At 38.4% G+C, this 22026-nt stretch overlaps 1 protein-coding gene across 9 annotated transcripts in view; it reads right to left on the bottom strand.

Moving 5' to 3' along the window:
• ZFX (zinc finger protein, X-linked) overlaps positions 6352 to 22026 on the bottom strand; it is a 52878-nt gene continuing 37203 nt past the window's right edge. For 5 of the 9 annotated variants that reach the window (XM_021080656.1, XM_013986016.2, XM_021080657.1 and 2 more), the window contains exons 4-8: positions 12973 to 13122; positions 12608 to 12751; positions 12085 to 12237; positions 11415 to 11555; positions 6352 to 10363 (exon numbers count right to left, since the gene is read on the bottom strand). In XM_021080656.1, coding sequence (XP_020936315.1) covers positions 9180 to 10363; positions 11415 to 11555; positions 12085 to 12237; positions 12608 to 12751; positions 12973 to 13122 — 1772 coding nt within the window. In that variant the 3' untranslated portion in view covers positions 6352 to 9179. The remainder of the gene's footprint in view (positions 10364 to 11414; positions 11556 to 12084; positions 12238 to 12607; positions 12752 to 12972; positions 13123 to 22026) is intronic. The other 4 variants (XM_003134981.6, XM_021080659.1, XM_021080660.1 and 1 more) reach the window with 2 other exon arrangements.

The following is a 22026-nucleotide window of genomic DNA, read 5'->3' as shown; positions in this document are numbered from 1 at the left end:
TCAAATAATTATATCAATGGGTGGCTAAAAGACATTTGATAACATTAATCAGTCATTCCTAATAAAATCTCTATATAAAGTAACTGTGGAAGGAAACTATCCTGCCTTGGTAAACACTAATTTTCCAAAACCAACATTATACCAAGTGATTAAATACAGAAATAGTGCCATTAAAGGCAGGAGTAACACAGTAAATGCCTGGTATAATACATATTATTCAGCATTATTTTATAAGTTCTGGCTAATACAAGATAGAAAAAAGGAAATAATTGAATCTTTTTGCAATATGACTGCACACAAAGAAACTCAAAAGACTACTAAAGCAAATTGGAATTAGGAAGATTATGGGATAAAGTAGCTGTGTCCATGAAAAATGTATAAAAATCAGTATGTTTCTCTATACTCGAGCATTATCCAGATAGCTAAAGAATTGTAATGTACTTATGAAAATATAATGCCTATATGAAGAAAGCAATAACATCTTATTAAAGAATGTAAAACAAGACCAAAATAAATGGAGGAACATGAATGTGAAGGCAATATGATAAAAATTTCAGGCTCCATTTAGTATTAAAAATTCCTGTAATTTGAATCAAAAATTCCAATCAGTCTTCTAAAAGAAACCGAAATAAGATTTGCCTTCTAGGTGTGAGAGTTCGCTATAGAAGTACTGTGAGTAAAACAGTATGTTATCAGCACAAGAATAACACAGAGATCAGTAAAACAAAACATTTCAGAAATAAATCTGAGTTCCCTTGCGATGCAGCAGGTTAAGGGTCGGGCATTGACACTACTGTGGCTCCGGTGGCTGCTGTGGTACGAGCTTGATACTTGGTCTGGGAACTTCTGCATGTCATGGGAGCATCAAAGGAAAGAAGGGAGGGAGGAAGGGAAGGAGAAATCTAAGGTTACAAATGAACTTACATAATAAAGGGTCTTTCATTTCATGGGGGTATAGGATGACTTACTTAATAAACAGTACTGTAATAATTGGCTCTCTATCCAAGAGAAGAGAGAAACAAAACCCCCCTACCAAACAACATACGCCAAAAGAATTTTAATTGTATAAAAATCCAAGAAAAATTAAACCAATAAAATCATCAAAAGAAAATCTAGGCATATATCTGTAGAAACTAGACCAGAAAAGACTTTTTCAGGTAGGACAAGAAACCTCAGGAATCATAAAGGGAAAAACATATACATATTCGACTACACGAATATTAAAGATTTTTGTCTATATAAAGATAGCAAATAACAAAGTAAGTCAGAGCTCCCGTCATGGCTCAGTGGCTAATGAATCCGACTAGGAACCATGAAGTTGTGGGTTCGATCCCTGGCCTCACTCAGTAGGTTAAGGATCTGGCATTGCTGTGAGCTGTGGTGTAGGTTGCAGACGCGGCTCGGATCCTGCGTTGCTGTGGCTCTGGCGTAGGCCGGTGGCTACAGCTCCGATTCGACCCCTAATCTGGGAACCTCCATATGCTGTGGGGGCAGCCCTAGAAAAAGACAAAAAAAAAAAAAAAAAAAAAAAAAAGTCAGTCGTAGACTAGAAAAATGTGTGGCAAAGCTACTAGAAAGCTAATAGGCCAAATGAACAAGATTAAATGGAAAATGGGACATGGGATTTGAACAGGTGGTTCTTCAAAGAGAAAACTCAAAGGGTATTGGGCATATGAAAATATGACAACCCCACTAGGAGTCAGGTCAGAGCAGATTAAAACACTGATGACATAGAGAGAGAGAGAGATGTAGTTTTTCTTACCTGTGATATTGGCTTTAACACCCAATGTTTATAAGGTAGAGGGGAGTGGGCCCTCTCATATATTGCTGGGGGAGTGTGAATTGCTACAACCCTGAAATCCTCAACATTCAACAAACATTTATTTAGCAACTGCTACATGCCATGTTGTGAACAGCAAAGAACAAAACAGACCAAAAATCCCTGCACTGCAGGAATTTACATTATAACAAAAAATAATCTGCTAATACCTAGTAACCTTTTAAAAATAGCACATACCCTTTCACTTGGCATTCACCTCTTGGGGGAATCCATCCCATGGAAATCAAAGCATAAGCATGTAAGGATTATATGCACAAGGAGAGTTATTCCAGCATTCTTGTATGGGCAGAAAACTGGAAATAACCTAAATGTCCATCAAGAAGGGAATGGTTGACTATATTATGGTGGGTACAATCTCTGGAAAGTTTTTCAGTTATTAAAGAGAATGAGATAAAGCTTGATCTACTTTCCCAGAGGGATGGATATGATTTGTTAAGTGACTTGCCAAGATGTGTGATCTCATTCTGGTCAACAAAAATGAAATTACTCCAAGCCTCCTCTTGCTCTTTCCAGATCAATCTTTGTACAGGTTTGTAAGAGCACAGAGGGAAGGCGTACATCTGTTGCCTATGATTACCTCAAGGAAATGGGCTTGAAGGAAGTGTAGGGAAGAGATCATTGTCTTTACACTTATTTTGCATCGTATAACGTGTTACAATAACATGTATTTTACCACTGAAAGACCTAATAAAATTAAAACTCGGTGAAGTTGTTTTTTTTTGTCTTTTTGCTATTTCTTTGGGCCGCTCCCGTGGCATATGGAGGTTCCCAGGCTAGGGGTCTAATCGGAGCTGTAGCCACTAGCCTACGCCAGAGCCACAGCAACACGGGATCCAAGCCGCGTCTGCAACCTACACCACAGCTCACGGCAACGCCGGATCGTTAACCCACTGAGCAAGGGCAGGGATCAAACTCGCAACCTCATGGTTCCTAGTCGGATTCGTTAACCACTGCGCCACAACGGGAACTCCTCGGTAAAGTTTTTTTTAAAAGGATAATAAGGTTATGGGTAGTGGAATGAGAGAAAGGCATTTTACTTTCTTCGTTATACCATTCCGAATTTTCCATATGCTCTGCAAAAAGAATGTGCATTAAATTTTCTTTAAGTTCTGGGAGTTTCCTGGTGGTCTAGTGGTTAGGAGTGAGCACTTTCACGGCTACGGCTCAGGTTCAATCCCCGGTCTGGGAAATGAGATCCCACATCAAGGCACCGCACGCTGCAGCCAAAAAGAAAAAAAGCTCTAAAAATTTTTAAAAATTCAAACGATATGGAAACATTTGATGTCCAGAAATTGCCAGCTGATGTTACAAGATGCAAAAAATTCATGTGTATGGACTATGATTGGAGAGAACAGATGAACGCCTTTAATAGAGCAAGTGGTATATCGATCATCATTTTTTTCAAATTTTGTAATGAAAACACGCAGCAAAAATAATTTGCAAGTTTTCCACCTTGTTTAAAGTAAATTTGCCCTTTTAAAGGTTTTTTTTTTTCTGGGAGTTCCCCGGCGGGTCCATGGGTTAAGGACCTAGCATTGTCACTGATGTAGCATGGGTTCAAACTCTGGCCTGGGAACTTCCACAGGCTGCAGTCAAAAGTCATTTTTTCTAAAGAAAAGCATACTACCCTGGGAGAACAGGAACTAAACCTTTGAAAGTCTGTCACAACCACCACCTCAAGGTGGGGGCAATAAAACTCAATAAGGGATAATGGACACAAATATGCAAGGGTAAATGTAAGAACCTCACAGTTGTCTAGTGGGCTAATGCCAGAGGGCAACTCAGAATTGGACTAACCCTGAGTCCCAGCCTGGGAAGGCTGACGACAATGCTGCAGCTCATCAATACCTCTTGCTCCATTCTTCTGGTAGGGGTCCAAGAATCTCTATAACTCACAGAGGAAAAGGTGGGCCTCACACCTTCAACGAATTGGCTGCCTCGGCCAACGCCTAGACTGTAGGGAAGTAGATTCAGCCTCTGCGACTCCCAGTCCAGCTTTACTAGAGTAAGTCGCACACCCCATGGGTGGTTTCTTATGTCTATTTTTTTCTTTTCCTTATGTCTACTTTCAAAGTGGTTCGAACCCAGAGAGGATGGCTGGTGTGATTGCAACTTCAAATGGCTCTGGAATACCTCCCCTTATTTTCGAGAAGTTCAGGCAAAAGGAAATGGGGTTTGGACAGTTCCCGTCTTGGCTCAGAAGTAATGAACCTGACTGGTATCCATGAGGAGGCGGGTTCAATCCCTGGCCTCACTCAGTGGGTTAAGGATCCGGTGTTGCCGTGAGCTGTGGTGTAGGTTGTAGACATGGGTCAGATCCCACGTTGCTGCGGCTGTGGTGTACGCTAGCGGCTGTAGCTCCAATTTGACCCCTAGCCTGGGAACTTCCATATGCAGCGGGTGTGGCCCTAAAAACCAAAAAAAAAAAAAAAAAAAAAAAAAAAAGGAAATGGGTTTTATATTTAAAGCCAAACACAAGCATAAAGGAAAAGCAGAAACTGGCCTCTCTTGAAAAGTAAAATAATGTAGGTCTAAGTAACTATTCTGTTTTTGTCAATGTGTTTAGGTATTTCTGTAGTAACTCACATCATGAATGATTAAACGCCATCTGAAAGTCCTACCAAGGTTTTCTGTAGCCAACTATCCTAGTGGCTTTAGAGTATGCTTTGTGTTCACTAATACTAGCAACACAAGACCAAGAAAGAGGACAAGAAAAACCAAGTAAAGGAAAATAACTCGACTTTTTATTTTGACCTCAAACTTGGTTGACTAAGAAATTTCACCTCAGAGGTCAGGAAAATAATTTTAAAGTCTAAGCAGGTACAGATGCTATACCTACATGCAACAGTAATACTTCCATTGGTGCTAAAAGTGCTCAACTACTGAAGGGGTCATATCACTCCTGGCTTATACAGTGTGGGGGATTTATTAACTGTGTGAGTTAAGCCTCATTTCCATGCATGTGTGTGTATGTATGCCTTGTCTATCAGCCAACACTCCACTAGGGTAACTTAAAACAAAATAGGAATTTATTTACAATAGCAAAGATGTCAAAAATAACAGGAACAATATATAACAAATCCAAGAATTATTTTATGAAAAAGGCAAACATATATACACAAAAGATAAAACAAAATCCAAAAGGGCAAACTTAATTTTGACCTTATCTCAACAGCTGCAGAATGTGACAAAATGGTTTTTCTGATATGAATTACTTAAGTAACATAGGGCCGACTAAACACACACTCTTCAGCCCTTCTTTTTTTACTTGCTGAATCTTCCTCTGCGTTGTTTACTTTTGAGGAGTGTAACTTTGGGGAGGCCGTACAAGATTCATGAAGTACAGGCTACTTAACATGTGTACTAAAAGAAATACTTACTGGCCGACAGGTGCACGTGCCAAAGGGATAAAATGGCATAAAAGTGAAGGTACAAACTGAGTCCCATTTCACCATCACCACTTATTTCTGGGATTTGCTTGTGTGTCTACTACACACAATGCTGCACCAGTAATCTTTTAAGTTCCTCAAGTGCTCTAAAACAGTGCTTCCCAAACTTGAGCATGCATTAGAATCATCAGGAGGACGTGTTAAGACACAGATTGCTGGATCCCACACCCAGTTTCCTATTAGTGAGTCTGGGGTGGGGCTGAGAATTTGCATCTTTAACAAAGTCCTAGGGTGCTGTCACCGCTGCCAAGGCACACTTTGAAAACCACTGCACTGAAATATCACCCTTTTAAGATTTTGACTGGTCAAGCTTTTCCTTAGAGGAATCCTAGAATGTGAGAAAAGGGAAATTGTTACTGAGATTCCCAGAGAACCAAGCAACACATTATCTGACTGGTTGGGATCAAAGACCAGTAAGATGTTATCTGTCGAGTGTTACATTACAATTAGGTTTTTCAGCATGCTGTGGTTGTGTCTGTGTGGCTCTGGACAATGACATTCACGTTTTCATTATCTAGTGTGTCAACTACAAGGGAAACGCCTGTTTCCACAGTTAAATAAATAATTGCAGGATCTCATCTTTAAAAATCAAAGATGACTCAAATCTACTTCTGACTCATGCTAACTTTTACCTAACTTCCAATTTTTATTACAACAATGACCATTCTCTAGTACTTTAGTGTCTACTACTACAAGCCCTCCAAACTGGGCACAAAGGGGGTAATGCTAGGGCAGGGCTTCTATTGTGGAGGTGGGAACAACCTCTTTGATTACATGTGCTGTGGACTGATGCTGAAATAAACTTTAGGCGCTCTCAAAAACCACTTTATGCATGGGAAAATTTATCTCAGGGGAATTAGAACTGCTAATAAAACAAATGCTTTATGAAGATAAAAGAAAAAATGAATTTCAAGGACATGTTCATCAAAGGACTCACCAATCACCTCTTAACTTGCAAATTTGCAGAGCTGAAATATTATCAGTATTTAAATCCAAGTCACAAAACTCAAAGCAATCAAGCATTTTCCGTTCCACTGCTGCATATAAGGAATTAAGAAATGGGGAAATAAAAATAATCCACTGTTTTTGATGTTTATTAGGTTTACAAAAACTGTACATTTTTTTTTTCCTTAAGAAAAAGCATTAACTTAGTACTGGTATCAAATAGACTAAACATTCATTAACAGGAAAATATTCTGATTTTTATTTTTGCACGTTATTCTCAAGTACACAATTACAATAATGTCACACATCCCTATATGATTTTCTTTTTATGTATTTTACTTTTTTTACAAAGTGTACAGAGGGAGGGACATACAATATTTAATAGGATATTTCTACAGAACAATAACTTATATTATGTCCTTGTAAAAATCTGTACCTCTTTAAAACATTTAACTGAAACATCCATTTTTTTTTAGCTTTGCTAATCAAAATTGTTTTAAGAATTAAAACTAGGTTGTAACTAATGTCAGTACATAACAGTGACTACAATTTCATTTTCTCTTTATACAGACAAATACATTTTATCATATTCACTTGACCAAACCCTTAAATACCTTTTAAAGGTTTCAATATTGTGCTTTAAAAAGAAAAGAACTGTGTATGATTCCAGACTATGTAAGAGAAATATAAAGTGTGTAAATTGTTGTGTTCTTTATCTTTCAGTTTATTTAAAAAAATATAGTTAAATGACCAATTATTTATATTTTCTGTATTAATTTTTACAGGATGCTTTAAAATTAATAAATTTCCACTTTCACTTACGTGTTTTACATTATTTCTGGGAAAAATAAAAATTAAGGGAGATTTTAAAGGTTCTCACAAAAAAACAGACAGAGCTTTCAAGAGTAGCACTGCAGGTCAATGAATCACACAATTGTAAGTAACTTTAAGAAAATAAAAAGCACGTGATGGGGGCCAAGAGGACATAGGAGTTCCTATGCCTTGGCTTTAACTGGCATTCAGGTTGGAGTTCATACCAGCCTAAAGCACTTGATTTACAACTGGACTAAATCAATCTAGCATTTCAGAGGCTTGCCAAACACCAAATATTTAGATTTCTATCCCTATAACTCTTGCATACAAATACCAATGGCAAAGAGAAAGATGAAAGTAAACATGTCATAGCACGAAGAGGATGGAGCACCATAATGAAGTGGCAAGGCAGCTAACAAGTAGGGAGAAAATTCCTAAATCTCCCATGATGTGCCAGATACTCATGTGCTGAGAGCCAATATAAGGGACCCCAAAAACTGTTTTCTGTTCTCTAAGGTTCATCTTAAAATAGCCAAATCCTAACTAACCAAGTCTATTATATGAATTTACAACCATAATTCAGAACCATTTGTTTAAAAATGTCCCCTTTTCAAAGAAAAACCAACCTGTGAAAGACTTGATGATGTTCCAAATAAGGCCTCAGATTTTCCTCATGCACTTATAACACACCTTTATCTTCTAATCAAAGCCAACTTGAGTGTTAAGATTTTAAGAGTCTGCTAACTGTCACTCAGAAGTAACAGAGCCGGCTGAACTAGCCAAGTGTAAGTCATAATTAGCACCCATTTTCTGGTACACGGAGCCATTGCTTCCTTAGTCCCCCTCACCTGGTGACACAGAGTCCCCTCATGGGCTTCTCAGAGAGAACTGAGGGAGTTAGGTCTGGATACTCATTAGCTTTTCAGAAAAATATAAAGGCATAGAGCTGAAGTTATATGAAAACATTCTATCTAGAAACATATTAACGTCTATTTTTCAGTTACCAAAGATATTTAAAAGAAAATACCTTTACTCTTTAAAAATACTAGTGTCCTTATTTTCCTTCTAATTCTTCACCTGAGTAGTCTCTCTGAAGAGCATGAGTTACAAAATGCTCTCTCATGCATCCCTGCATCTTTCATGTTATTGTAAATTTAATACTTTTCATTATAGATTTTAAACAACTACTACTTGGGGTGTGTGTATAAATATGTAAAATAAGCCATACACACAGATACATGTTATATATATGTGCATATACATAATTCAGGGTACATTTACATACATAAAGTTGCAAAAGATCCTATGAGCCACAAATTACCTCTAGGAAATTCCAGATACAGTCCTCAGTTAAGTCTCATTTGTAGCACACAACCATTCCAAGACAAAGCAGCACAGATAGAGTAATCAAAATACAAGATCAAGCAAAATTTTTCAATAAAGTTTTCTAAAAGTTTGCTATGCAGACAAAAGATGTAAATACTTTGAAGAAAGCCCCCCCCAAAAGTGTATTTTGTCTGCTGAACAAAACAAAAAGTAAACACGCACCCAGTCACTGCTCTTTACTCAGCGATGCCAGGGACACAAAAGCTCAAATGCAAACTTTCACTGTTGTGTGATCTGAAAATATTAAACGAGTAAATGACTTCCATGTTAGGATAATTAGACCTGACCATAAAATCTCCCATTTATGTTAGTAGATGTCTCTGACAATTTTATTGTGAGAAATTTACGGGGGAAAAAAATGAGTCAACATGAGTACTTTGAGAGTTACCAATCTAAAGTTACCTTAAGTTAAATGATCTTAGAAGAGTACCATCAGGGTAAGCAAGGTAAATATTTAAATAAATATAAAACTTCTAAGATAGAAAAATTCAGTATAGAATCAGGGATTACTTTATTAAAAGCAACTTGCTTGTTGCTGCTTTTCCCCATTTATTAAACAAACTGAATAGAATTCAGAACACACTATTGAACAAAATGTTAAAAAAAAAAGTCAACTAGAAGCAATAACTCTATTTGTACACAGCATAAATCAATATACAGTATTGTATGTGAACGAGACTGATTGGCTTTAAAATGAATTTTCTGCTTCAAGGCCAACATCTCTACGAACGTCTATAGAAGTACTGTTAGGGCAGGCCAACTTCTTTATGATGTCGCATTATGTGCTGGTTCTTTTCTGAAGGTCTTCGGAACCCTTTCTTGCAGTACTCACAACGGTGAGGATAGTCTTTCGTATGAATGGAAATAACGTGCCGTTTAAAGCCTGAGGCATCTGTAGTGCTATACTCACAGTATTCACACTGATACACTTTCCTCCCACTGTGTGTCTTCATATGCTTTTTAAGCTCATTCTGTTGCCTAAATCCCTTTCTACATCTCTTACACCTAAATGGAAGATCTTTCGTGTGAACTGAGAGAATGTGGCGACTTAGAACAAATGGATCCGCAATCTTAAAGTCACAATGTCTACACTGGTGCATTTTTTTACCCTTGTGGGCAGCCACATGTTTCTTGAGTTCTGAAGGCCTGTGAAAGCCTTTCTCACACATGTCACACTTATGAGGGTAGTCCTTCGTGTGAACTGAAATTATGTGTCGTTTCAAATCGCTTGAGTTCGAACTCTTGTGGTCGCAATGCAAACACTGGTGTGTTTTGCTTTCTTGGTGAATAAGAGCATGTTGCTGCACCTCTTTGGTATCTGAGAAAGTCAGAAGACAAATGTCACACTTGAATGGCATCTCTTTACTATGCTTAGTTTTTACATGCGTTTTCAAGTTAGAAGAGTCTGCAGACCTATATTCGCAGTACTGGCATTGGTACGGCTTCTCCCCAGTATGGATTCGCATGTGCTTTTTGAGCTCTGATGGGTGACGAAAACCTTTACCGCACTCCACGCATATATGAGGAAAGTTCTTGCTGTGGACCGCCAAAAGGTGGCGATTCAATAACCCTTGTTCAGCTGTCTCATATTCACAGAATTTACACTTGTGCATTTTGTTGGCTCCTTTTTCCTTATGCACCATTTTGTGAGTAAACAAAGCCCCAGCGTGAGAGAAATGCTTCCCACACTCATCGCATTCGATGGCCTTCTCTGCTTTGCTGGTCAGCTTGTGGCTCTCCAGGTGGTTGTGTAAACTTATCTTCTTGTTGGTAGTGTAATCACAGTCAGTACAGCGGTACTTTTTCTTGGTAAGGTGTTCAGGATGATTTTTCATGTGCCTTTTCAAAAAACCTCTCGACTTAAACTTTTTCCCACAAATCATGCAAGGATAGACAGTCAAGGGATGTCCATCAGGGCCAATAATTATTGCTAAGAAATGAAAAAGAAAGAGGCATGAGTGTCAAACCAAGTTCTGTTTTGGTTTCTTCAATAATAAAATGTGTATCCTGAACATTATGGGGCAAGTACTCCTATGTTAGACTATTTGCTACTTAACATTCCTTTCACCATTTTTCAACATAAAAGATATAACAACCTCATTATGAAGGGAACCTGGTCTGGCAACTTGGTTCAGTATGACCGTACCAACCTCTCTCCCTGCAGTTAAAAAAATAAGTGATAAGGAGTTCCCGTTGTGGCGCAGTGGAAACAAATCAGACTAGAAACCACAAGGTTATGGGTTCGATCCTTGACCTTGCTCAGCAGTTCAAGGATCCAGCATTAGTGTGAGCTGTGGTGTAGGTCATAGGCGCGGCTTGGAATCTGGTGTTGCTGTGGCTGTGGCATAGGCTGGCGGATACAGCTCTGATTAGACCCCAAGCCTGGGAACCTCAATATGCCGAGGGTGTGACCCTAAAAAGATAAAAAGACAAAAAAAGGAATAAATATGTAACTTCTATCAACTAGTAACTGAAGCTGTATCGATTTAGAAATTAGTGGAAAATTACTGACAAAAACAAACTTTCATAATCACAATATGCCTTTAAAATTTTAATATGCAAATCAGCATACAAGAATAGACAGGAATACCTCACATGAACTAAAGTACTTCTCCTGATGCTCTGTAAATTATTCCTGCTTCACGCTGACACAGTCAGATTCTTTAAATATATTTGGCTTAAAAAAAAGTTAATGCTTACAACATATCTGAGGTTATTTCTTTTCAAATCCACATAAAAATCACCCAAGTTTTGAATTTTTTTAATCCATGTTTGATCCACTCCCTGTTCTTTTTTTTAATCCAAGGAAATCATTCATGAATATCAGTGAATTCTTAAAATTTTATTTCCAAATTTAATACACAAAAGTTTTATATGGTCTAGCAGCTAAAATGCCATTACAACACCTTAGTGGATACATATTAGAGTTTCATCTGAGAGCTCGCAAAGCACGCTGGGCTGTGGAACTCAAGTGCCCTCACCTGTTTGGTACTGCCTGGAATCAGGTCTTCTCCTTTTCTTTGGTTTTTGTTTAGCCAGTCTGCCGAGCCCAGCAGACTCATCTATGTGCAAGAGGGCACTTGCAGTGCCATTCCGGTTTTCAATTCCATCAGAATTATTACCTAACAATGCGCATTGAAAAACAAAATTATACCGTATTATAAATGATAAAGAATTAGGGACTCTCTATTAATTATAACAACGAAAGTAAGCCATGATACTCATGAATGACAGAAATTCCCCATTCTAGGTAATAGGTTTTATGACCACATTTATTATAGCAAGACCAGAGGAAATGCCTAGCTTCCAAATCTAAAAAACACGTCAGCATTTTGCCCCATGGATTCCCTTGCTGTCTCCCAAAATTGTAGTTATGGGCCACATAAAATCAAGAAGAAAAGTTTCAGCTTGAAAGCCTGTGTACTTCTTGCAATACATCCTTCTACGTAATATACACATGAAGGAAATTTCTGTTAAAAATAAAGACAAAAAGTAGACGTTATCATCTTCCTCTATTCTTATTCAAATAACCCTTACAGTGTACTGGTATTTCAGATTTCTGAAACCTAAGACCACAGAAACCATTCTTCAATCATGAATTCATGTTCACAAACCAACTCAATCCTAAGAACTGCAATGTGACTTACTTACCGTAAGCTGCTGCCCATGCTATTGGCATGAAGGTTTTGATTTCATTGTCATCGATTTGCTGTTCGTGAGCAGCAGCTGCTGCCGCTGCTGCAGCAGCATCTTCCTCTCCTACAATCACTTCCATATAGACTTCATCAGCGATTTCAGCGACATCTAAGTAGAAAATTATAAAAACTTGTATGACCAACTTTACAGAGATCACAGGAAAGATATTCCCACTTGATTTCAATTAATAGACAAGTAGAAGGAAGGTTCAAATTAGAACATAGCTTTCACACAGTAAGCACTCAATAAATACTTGCTGAATGACTCATATTCTTGGCTTTCACCATAATCTGCTTTCAAAGCAACGTTCTAAGCGCACATAAAAAGTCACTGATGTTTCCCTTGAAATATGGCAGCTTAATAATTTCTACAACAATGTTACTTCTTCCCTTCAAATACTGGCCATATTTTTTAAAAAGAAAAAAAAAAAAGCTACAGGAACATAAAATTCTCTCCCACAAAAAGGCCACCTACTTACTTAAATCTTCATCTTCTTGTTGAGAGTCGTTGACAGTCATATAAACCATTTTTTCCCTTGGCACACGAATACTGCTATTCTGATCAAGTAATTCAACTCCATGATCATTCTCAGGCTCACTCTCCACAATGTCCACAGTGCCACCTATCAGGGAAGATGACAGCTCCAAGAATTTATGTGAAAACTTTGTTTCCACCTGTTTCACCTTAATAAATTCTCAACACTTTATTAATACATTGAAAGTCTGTTTTAAAGGTTATCTTCAGAAAAGAATTCAAATATTCTCCGTCTAACCCCCCCGCCCTCAAATAATCAGGTTGAAGTGTTTGATCAGGATGTATAATATACTGAAGGTTTGCTCTTACCCAAGTCATCCTCTCCGGGGTCAGCCTTAAAAATGTACACCTTGATGACTTCAGGGCAAGTGCCATCCACTTTACAAGGATCGATTTCCGACTCTGCATCCATGGTCATTCCAGAGGAACCGTCGTGTTCTATTTTGCCAGCATCATCCACTAAAAAGGCAGGAAACACATTACAAATAATAATAGCATATATTTAAATAAATTGTTACCATTTTCAAAAGTCCTTTTTTACTAATACAATCTCTAACTTGATTCACATAAAATTGGATGATTTTACCTAGACAAGCAGACATGCAGAGAGTATGGTGAGAAATGTGGCTGACTGCTAGGCTAAAGCCAAGTCATGGAGGGCTTTGGGCAACCAGACAGAGGGGCTCAGACTTAACCCTGGTAGGAAGGAGGTTTCTCCATCTGGTCAAGTGTCACAATCTCTTAGGGAACTTAAAAACACAGGCCCCAGCCAACCAGCTCTACAGAATCAGAATCCGCAGTTCTCCTGTGGTGCATCAGGTTAAGAATCTGGCGTTGTCACTGCAGTGGCTTGGGTTGCTGCTGTGGTGCAGGTTCTATCCCTGGCCTGGGAACTTCCACGTGTTATGGGTGCAGCCAAAAAAAGCAGAATATGCAGGGGTGGGGCCTGATAGATTTACAGGTTCCCTGCCCCAGGGATTCTGATTAGACGCTTGAGAATGTCTGCTGCAGGTGACAGGAGACACTAAAGCAGAGCAGTGACAAGGTTAGATCACCACTTTTGCTACACCATGATGGCCTTGAGAAAGACATTCAAAGGGATCAAGAAATAAAACAGGGACACTAGCTTTGGGTCTACTGCAATAATGCAGGTGACAGATGACAAAGCCTCAAAAATCAGGATAGAGGTAGTTATGGATGGGGAAGAGGGCTAGAGTCCTATGTTGGGACTGAAACAGCAGAACCGGGTACCTAAATGAAAACTGAAAATTGCAAAAGGAACCAAGGATAATCATGGGTTTCTGATATAGGTGACTGAGTGACTGGGGAAAGAAATGGAGAGAAATTAGGGAAAAGGTCTCTCTTCTGTATCTTAAATTAGGTTCCAAAGAGTGGCATCCCTAAAAGCTCTTAGAACCAGTGCCTGCCCCATCCCTCTGTGCTCATAGCACCTTTTGCTTGTTTCTCACAGAGTATATGATTTACAGTATTGTGAACTACCTGAGTTTTTTGCCCTCATATTTCCCATTGATAGAGCAGAATCTATATTTTCACTACTCAGTCTTTTAAGACAGAGTCTGGTGAGAGCAAAAACTTAGAATACTGAGGAATCAGAGAGTCAAGGAATGACTGATATGTGAAGTCAGTTGCTGGACATTCAAATCTGAAAGCCTGATAGATGTGGGAGCTATCGGCTCCCTGTTCACTAAGCCCTAAGATCACAAAGTAAGAACCCACAGTGTGAGCAAAGAGTGGGCTGAGGATATCCTGGGGAATGGCACAGTTTAAGGGAGGGACAGGAAGAAGAGTTTACAAAGGAACCCGAGAAGAGAAAGCTGAACAGGTTGGCAGAAGGTCATGAAGGAAGCTAAGGAGTTAAAAATCCCAAGAATCCTAGTAAGGTCCAGGGCAATAACACAGCGTGTACACAAGTCAAGGAGGAATATCCACACTGACTAGTCACCTGGAAGTCACCTATGTTCCTGGTGAAAAGCAGTGTAGCGAAAGCTGCACAGGGTCATATGAAAGTGGGTTGAGGATTCAATGGAAGGTGTGACTTTCTTCAAAAAGTCCAATTTAAAAATGGAGAACAAAGGGGTAGAAACAAGAAGAGGTTGCAGGGTCAAGGACTTTTCTGTGTATGTGATAAAAATACTCATGCATGCTCAGTCTGTGAGAGAAAATACCAGCCAGAGGACCTGATGAAATTTTGGCATCAAGATCTCAGAAGAACAGGGAGATGAAACTAGGCATCAAGACAAAGGAATTCTCCTTAAATAGGAAGAGAAATATGCTATCCTGGTGAGACCTGAGGAGGTAAACATGAGAATGCAGCTCACATTGTGTTTAGAGAAGCAGGGAAGATTGTAATGCAGAAAAGCTGAAAAGAGTTCCCAGCTAGTGGCTTCGACCATAAATATGAAACAGGAGGCAAGGGCTTTGGTCACCACTAAGAGATTGGTAGATGGGTTAAGAGCTTGAGAAGCTAGAGAAAATGAGCTGATCCAGGACAAGCTTATTGATTTGAGGGTTCAAACAGACCAGCTGGTTAAACTCTCTGTAGTTTAAAAAAACAAAAAGGTTCCCTGAACTCTGAACATAACTACCTAAATTCAAGTATCTTGTCTATACTTTATAAAAATGGCTTGTAGAGGGAAAGAATCAGCATCATGTCCTTATTTGTGGCCTGAAGTGTACTCACCCTTTTTCAAAGCTAAATATTTTTACGACATACCCAGGTTACTGGGCCACTCTTATTTTCTTAGAGGTGGCTTTGGAATTTCAAAGTGAGATAGCATTAGAAGGCTGAAGATATCACCAAACTAGCAGGACAGGCCAAAATAAATCTGTATGTCTCCAGAGAACTATCTCTAACCAGTATGATACTGTTGATGAATCTTGGCCTCTTTTGGCAAGATTTGTCAAAACTGATTCTAACAAGTACTGGAAAATCAAATGACCCTCTATTTACAAAGAACAAGGTTGGGCTAGCAGTTTTTTGCATACATTAGTTTATTGGTAACTGTAAGATAAAATCTTTGATGACTGGATAATTTAATCACCATGGAGTATGCAAAACATCATGCATTTACCTATAACTTAAGAGTAAAAAGACATTTCTGTTTGCTTTCATAAATGTGTGGGAAACACATCTAAAATATACAGGCTTACCTGAGCCAAGCAAAGCTATTCTATTCTTAGACCAAAGTAGAATTCACCTTCAGATTTTCACCTTGAGAAAGTATCCCACTAATTCAACCTATGAAATTATTCTTAACATGAAATACTACAAGTGATTTATTAAAAAAAAAAAAACATTTTGATGTTCCTGTTAAGTACTAAAAATTTCATTGTGATTTTAAAGCTACCATTAAAAATGAATTTCTAAAAATAGACAAAGAAGGCTTTGATAAAACTGAGTCATCATACATATGATTTCTGTCTAAGTGCCTTCCTCTAATGTTGTAATGAAGAACTGGAGCTTTAGAATAAGTCCTCTCTAAAATAGAAAAACATAATTTCTGGAAACTAAAACCACTTCTAATAATAACTACCATTTGCATGGCATTTTGCAATTTCCTTAGCATTTCTATGTACTTTTATCTCATTTGAGTCTCACCTTTTCCAGATAAGAAGGAAAAGCTTAGAGATGACATGTGATTTGCCCAATCAGCAAATAAGTGAGGGGTGGGAGACTGTGAAGAGGTGCCTGTCTTTAGAAACCAGGTCTCTATTTTCATCTTCTGATTTTTAAAGAACGTATGTTCACTGTATAAAATTTAGTATTAACAAAAAATCATCAACAGTCTCACTAACCAGAGATTGCATCATTAGTTAATTTCCTTCCCAGTTTTTTCTATTTTTAAAAAAACAAAATTAGCATCATAGTGTCCTCAAGCCTTATATAATAATAAGCTTTACATCTCTTCTAGCATTTTAAACTATAGAAGTGTAGAAAAAATTTGACTTATCAACTATCTCATTAGCAATAGCAAAACTAGAGCAAAATATAGGCGTATTCCTAGGTTCTAGTTCCTCAGAAGTTTGTAGACATTGTTCCAGTCTTCTAGCACTGAATACTTCTGTGCAGATGTCCCTACAATTCTTCGTCCTTAGAGTTCACTAAATATCACTGTGATTATGACTTAGTGGTTTCTATCATTTTGTCAATTTCTTGCAACAAGAAAGGCAATCTCTATTTCAGGGAAGTTCCTTGAAGATCACAGTCTTTATTTCAGAAAAATTTCTTCTACGATAAATATTTTTCTAGTTCATTGGTTATTTTCTCCTGAATTTCACTTATGTCTGTTTGTCTCCTTTATCTGCTTCTCATATAGATCCATCTTCTCCATAATCTTTCTTCTATCTTTTATTTTTAATCATTTCATTTCTGTGATTTCCTAAAGCCAGGTCCCTTTGTCCCTGGTTATATACTGAGGAATAATTTATTCTTTTTTTTTTTTTTTTTTTTGTCTTTTCTAGGGCCTCACCCGAGGCATATGGAGGTTCCCAGGCTAGGGGTCTAATTGGAGCTGTAGCCGCCGGCCTATACCACAGCCACAGCAACAGTGGATCCAAGCCGTGTATGCAACCTATACCACAGCTCACGCCGGATCCTTAACCCACTGAGCAAGGCCAGGGATCAAACCCATGTCCTCATGGATGCCAGTCCATTGCATTAGCCACTGAGCCACAATGGGAACTCCAAATAATTTATTTTTATATTTGCTTCTATGGTGGTTTTTAACTTGATCACATTTTTACTTTTCAATTTCTGATTTCTGTCGGTTTACTTTCTATCTGCTTCTATTGTCTTGTAGTACATTTTCTGAACCTCTGTACCTCTTCGAGTCTTAAGAGATCATGTTGTCTGCAAATTCACTGACTCTGCAGATCAGCACCAGCCAAGAAAACCTTCTGGGACGATGGAAATATTCTATTTATCTGCACTAGTCACATGTGACTACTGAACACTTGAAATGTGGTTGGTGCAATTTAGAAACTATATACCAGTCCTGCAATATATTAAATGACATTAAATAATATTTGTCCTGCAATATATTAAATAATATTTCAGAGAGCTGAGGAACATGATTCTTCAGATTCAAAGGGCTCATGATGCACGATAACACAACACATGAGGAAAAGACCCACACCTAACTAAACCCTATGTTATTTCAGGACAATAGGGATAAAGAGATGATCTTTTTTGAAGAAAAAAGAACATCTACAAAGGAATGAGAATCAAAATGGCATCAGGCTCCTAAACAGTAACACCAAATGCTGGATGACAAGGAAACATGCAATCACAAATTCTCAGGGAAAATTCATTTTAACCTACACTTCTGTACCTAACCAAGTTCTGTACCTCATCAAGTTTAAGGGCAGAATAAAAATATTTTTAGTATACAAATCTAGACTCCTTAGGAAGTTATTTCAATATGTGGTCCAATAAAATAAATCAAGGAAGAAGGTGGCATGGGGATCCAGAAAACAGTGGATTAGTCCAAGGAAATGAAAGAAGGAAAATTTCAGGAAAATGTCTGTATTATAGTAAGCCTAAAAAGTAACTATTCCAGAATGGATCACAAAGACAGAAAGCTACAAGAAGGGAGTCACTGGAAAAAGAAGAACTCAAAGAAAAACTTAAGTGGACAGAAAAGAAAGTCAAACTTTAGAATATATTTCAAAGAAGGCAGAAGCAATCAAGAAGGAAAACCCAGAGTTCCTGTGGTGGCTCAGTGGTTGACGAATCCGACTAGCAACCACGAGGTTGCAGGTTCCATCCCTGGCCTCGCTCAGTGGGTTAATGATCCGGTGTTGCCGTGGGCTGTGGTGTAGGTCACATAGACAGATTGGATCCACCATTGCTGTGGCTGTGGTGTAGGCCAGCAGCTACAGCTCCAATTAGACCCCTAGCCTGGGAACCTCCATATGCCTCGGGTGAGGCCCTAGAAAAGACAAAAAAAAAAAAAAAAAAAAAAAAAGGAAAACTCATGCTATAAGGACAGAATAAAGACAAAGTCTAGTTAAGCCTGAAGTCTATTTATGACCAATACCCACAGAGAGGATAAATTCCAGACTTTCAGAACCAGAAGCTACCTGACAGATCTTTAAACAAGTTAATTTGAAGGAAAAATACAGATGATTTTATTTCCTAAATTAAGTTACTTCAAGGGACAGTCTGAACACATATACCTTTCCTAAAGGTTTAACAAGATTGCCAGGTTGTAAATGTTAGTTTAGGATTAATATCAAGAAGTGAAACCACGCCTTTGCATAAAATCCTATCTCAGTATTGCTGCTGAAGAAAGAATTCAATTCTCTGAACCAAGAGCCAACTGACTCTGCTAAGTCCAACACTCATTTTAACTACCTAATCACTTCAATTTTTTTTAACCTCTAAATCCAAAATTCAATCAAAAGAAAAACTATAGAATAAAAAACTTGGTATTATTCAATACCCTAAGGATTCCTGGGTAGGCAGGTGGTATTTAATAGTGACAATATTGTGTGGATGGGTAGTTCCTCCTAAAAAGATACCTAAGCTCATGAGCATCTAACAGACATGTGATGGGTAGTTTCCCTATAGTTTATCATGAAATCAATGACAACAACCCCACTACTAGGTGTGTCATCTCCATTTTACAGCACCTAAAAGAAACTGGAGCACCTAAAAGACTGAGTAACTTGCAAGAAGCATTCTGCCAAGGTAGCAAATGTTCTAGTAGATAAATATGCTTAACAGTTCACTTTTAGACCTCCCTCTCTTACCTTCCCCCTTGGGAACTCTCTGTTTAGGATTAAAATTCCATCTTCATTTTATTATATAGCCTATAAAAGATTTCAAAGAAATGCTTATAATCTGATGTCCTTTAATTCTTGAAACCTTCCAAGAGAGGGTCAAAGGCTTAATGAAAGTCTCATTCTATAGACAGGGAATTAAAGGATCAGAACTACTCAAGCGCCTATCCTAAGTTACAGTGATCCTGAGCATGGTGTCAGAGATACAATTAATGAAAAATACCTGTGAAATTGCACTGAACTGGTCTAAAACATAGTTAACTAAACTTAGTTAACTTAGAACTTATTTCTTAACAAATTCATGGAGGAAAGGAATGACTACTAAAATCCTACCCTGTGCCTGCCTTTACCCCAAAATTTCCTGATGGGACAACAGGAAGGTCTTAAGTGAAGCCAGTCAAGCATAAGTCTTGCTAGCCCAAAAGATGCCACCAACAGAGAGCCTCTGTGTGGATAATAACAATGGGAGCATGTGACAAGGCACACTCTGTGCTGAATGCCTGGTGCAATGCTCTCTAACTCTCACAACCACCCTGCAGGTCAGATAGCATTACTGCTCATTCATAAATAAGGAAACTAAGGCAAAGTGAAGTCACTAACTTGCTCAAATTCATACAGCTAATTAGCAGCAGGAATGGCATCCAAAGTGAAGGCTGGCTGACTCTAAGCTACAGGCACTCTCTCCATAACACCATGTTGCTTCTCTGAGAGAGAGGACAGGCCCAACCTGGTGATTATCCCACCAAGTAATGAGAGATCTGCTCAAAGGGCAAGCTCTAAGACAATTTTTGTCTAGGTCTGAAGCAGATAAACAGTAAATATGAATCATAAGACCAATGTGAAGCTCCAACTGCTTTTAAGACTTTCAAGATTATAGACCTTTTAACCCAATCTTTTTTGAGGTGGGGAAAGGGAAGGACATCTTTACCTTATTTGAGCACTTTATTCTTAGCAGAAATCTAACTGATATCCAGATTGGACATAAAACTGAAAGCACTCTCTCTCATATATATGGGTTTTTTTTTTTGGATGCACCCATAGCATATGGAAATTCTGGGGCCAGGGATCAAGTCCACACCACAGCAGTGATCCAGGCCTCTGCAGTGACAATGCTAGATCCTTAACCCACCGAGCCACAAGAGAACTCCTCCATTCATTCATTTTAGTATTGACTTTTCTTTTTTTGCTTTTTAGGGCCACACCCGTGGCATATGGAGGTTCCCAGGCTAGGGGTCTAATCAGAGCTGTACCGCTGGCCTACACCACAGCCACAACAATGCAGGATCCAAGCCACGTCTGTGACCTATACCACAGCTCACAGCAACGCCAGATCCTCAACCCACTGAGCGAGGCCAGGGATCAAACCCGCAACCTCATGGTTCCTAGTCAGATTCGTTTCCATTGCAGCACAACAGGAACTCCGGATATGGATTTTTAAATTCTCAAATTTTATCGTGGCTTATCAAATGGTTTAAGGAAGAAAATTGAGAGAGTTCGTATATACAAATAGTGGTAAGATTCATACACATCCAACAATAAGCCCTTGGAATAAAGGAATAAGCTAATATTTTACCATGTCTCTTGTGCAAACAGCCCCTAGAATCAATAAACAAGTCATTAGATTGTATTAATCCTCAGAGTCTATACATTAAACACATGGGGATTTAGACTTAGTCATTCATTCCCTGAACAACTTTTTATTGGATATCTACGCTATGACCAAAGTTGTGCTTAATTAGGAGCTAACATCAGACCAACTAGTCAAAACACCTCAACACAGCTGCAGGCAGCAACCCTGCAGAGAGCCCCTCAGCGTGTCTTACCGTACTCCGCCTCTAGCAATGGTTTTGCCATCTCCCCAGCTGCACAAGCCAGAAACCTGAGAGAGAGTTTCAAACCCTCCTTCTTCTTCAATCCTAAATTTAATTCAAATTCTACTTCCTAAGTATGTCATGGAGCTGTTTCTGCCAAATTCTACTGATAGAACCTTATCTCAAACTATCATCATGTGTTTCTCACCTGGACTACTACAACCTCCTCCCACAGTGTACTTTTTTTTGTTTCTGATTTTACCCTTACTTTGTGTAGCCCTCAACACTGCCATTAAGGTTACTTTTCTAAACTGTAAACTAAGCACATTATTATTAATCTGCTTACAACCCTTTCACAATCCCCAACATCGAAAACGCAGAGCAGGGTTCTTAGTATATTCAAGAGCCTTTTTGCTTTGTGCCCTGGCCTACTTTGCCACTCATTTCTCACCATTTCCTCCATTCACCTCACCAAAGACATTATTTGCACCTCTAAAGATCTTTGAGAAACACATGCTGAAATACTTATAAATGAAATGATATATGGAACTTGCTTCAAAACAATATGGGAAGGAGGAAAATGCACAGCAGTAGAGAGAAAATAAATTTAGTTATATCTTCAACCCAGCTTCCACAGAATTTTGGTGTATAACACTTTCATACTATATATATATATATATATATATATATATATTTTTTTTTTTTTGGGCTGCAACTGTGGCACATGGAAGTTCCCAGGCTAGACAGC

The sequence above is a fragment of the Sus scrofa genome, chromosome X (assembly GCF_000003025.6).
Source record: "Sus scrofa isolate TJ Tabasco breed Duroc chromosome X, Sscrofa11.1, whole genome shotgun sequence".
Classification (NCBI taxonomy): Eukaryota; Metazoa; Chordata; class Mammalia; order Artiodactyla; family Suidae; genus Sus; species Sus scrofa.
Note: the sequence above shows the minus strand (reverse complement) of the source record. Positions and strands in the feature narration are given on the sequence as shown.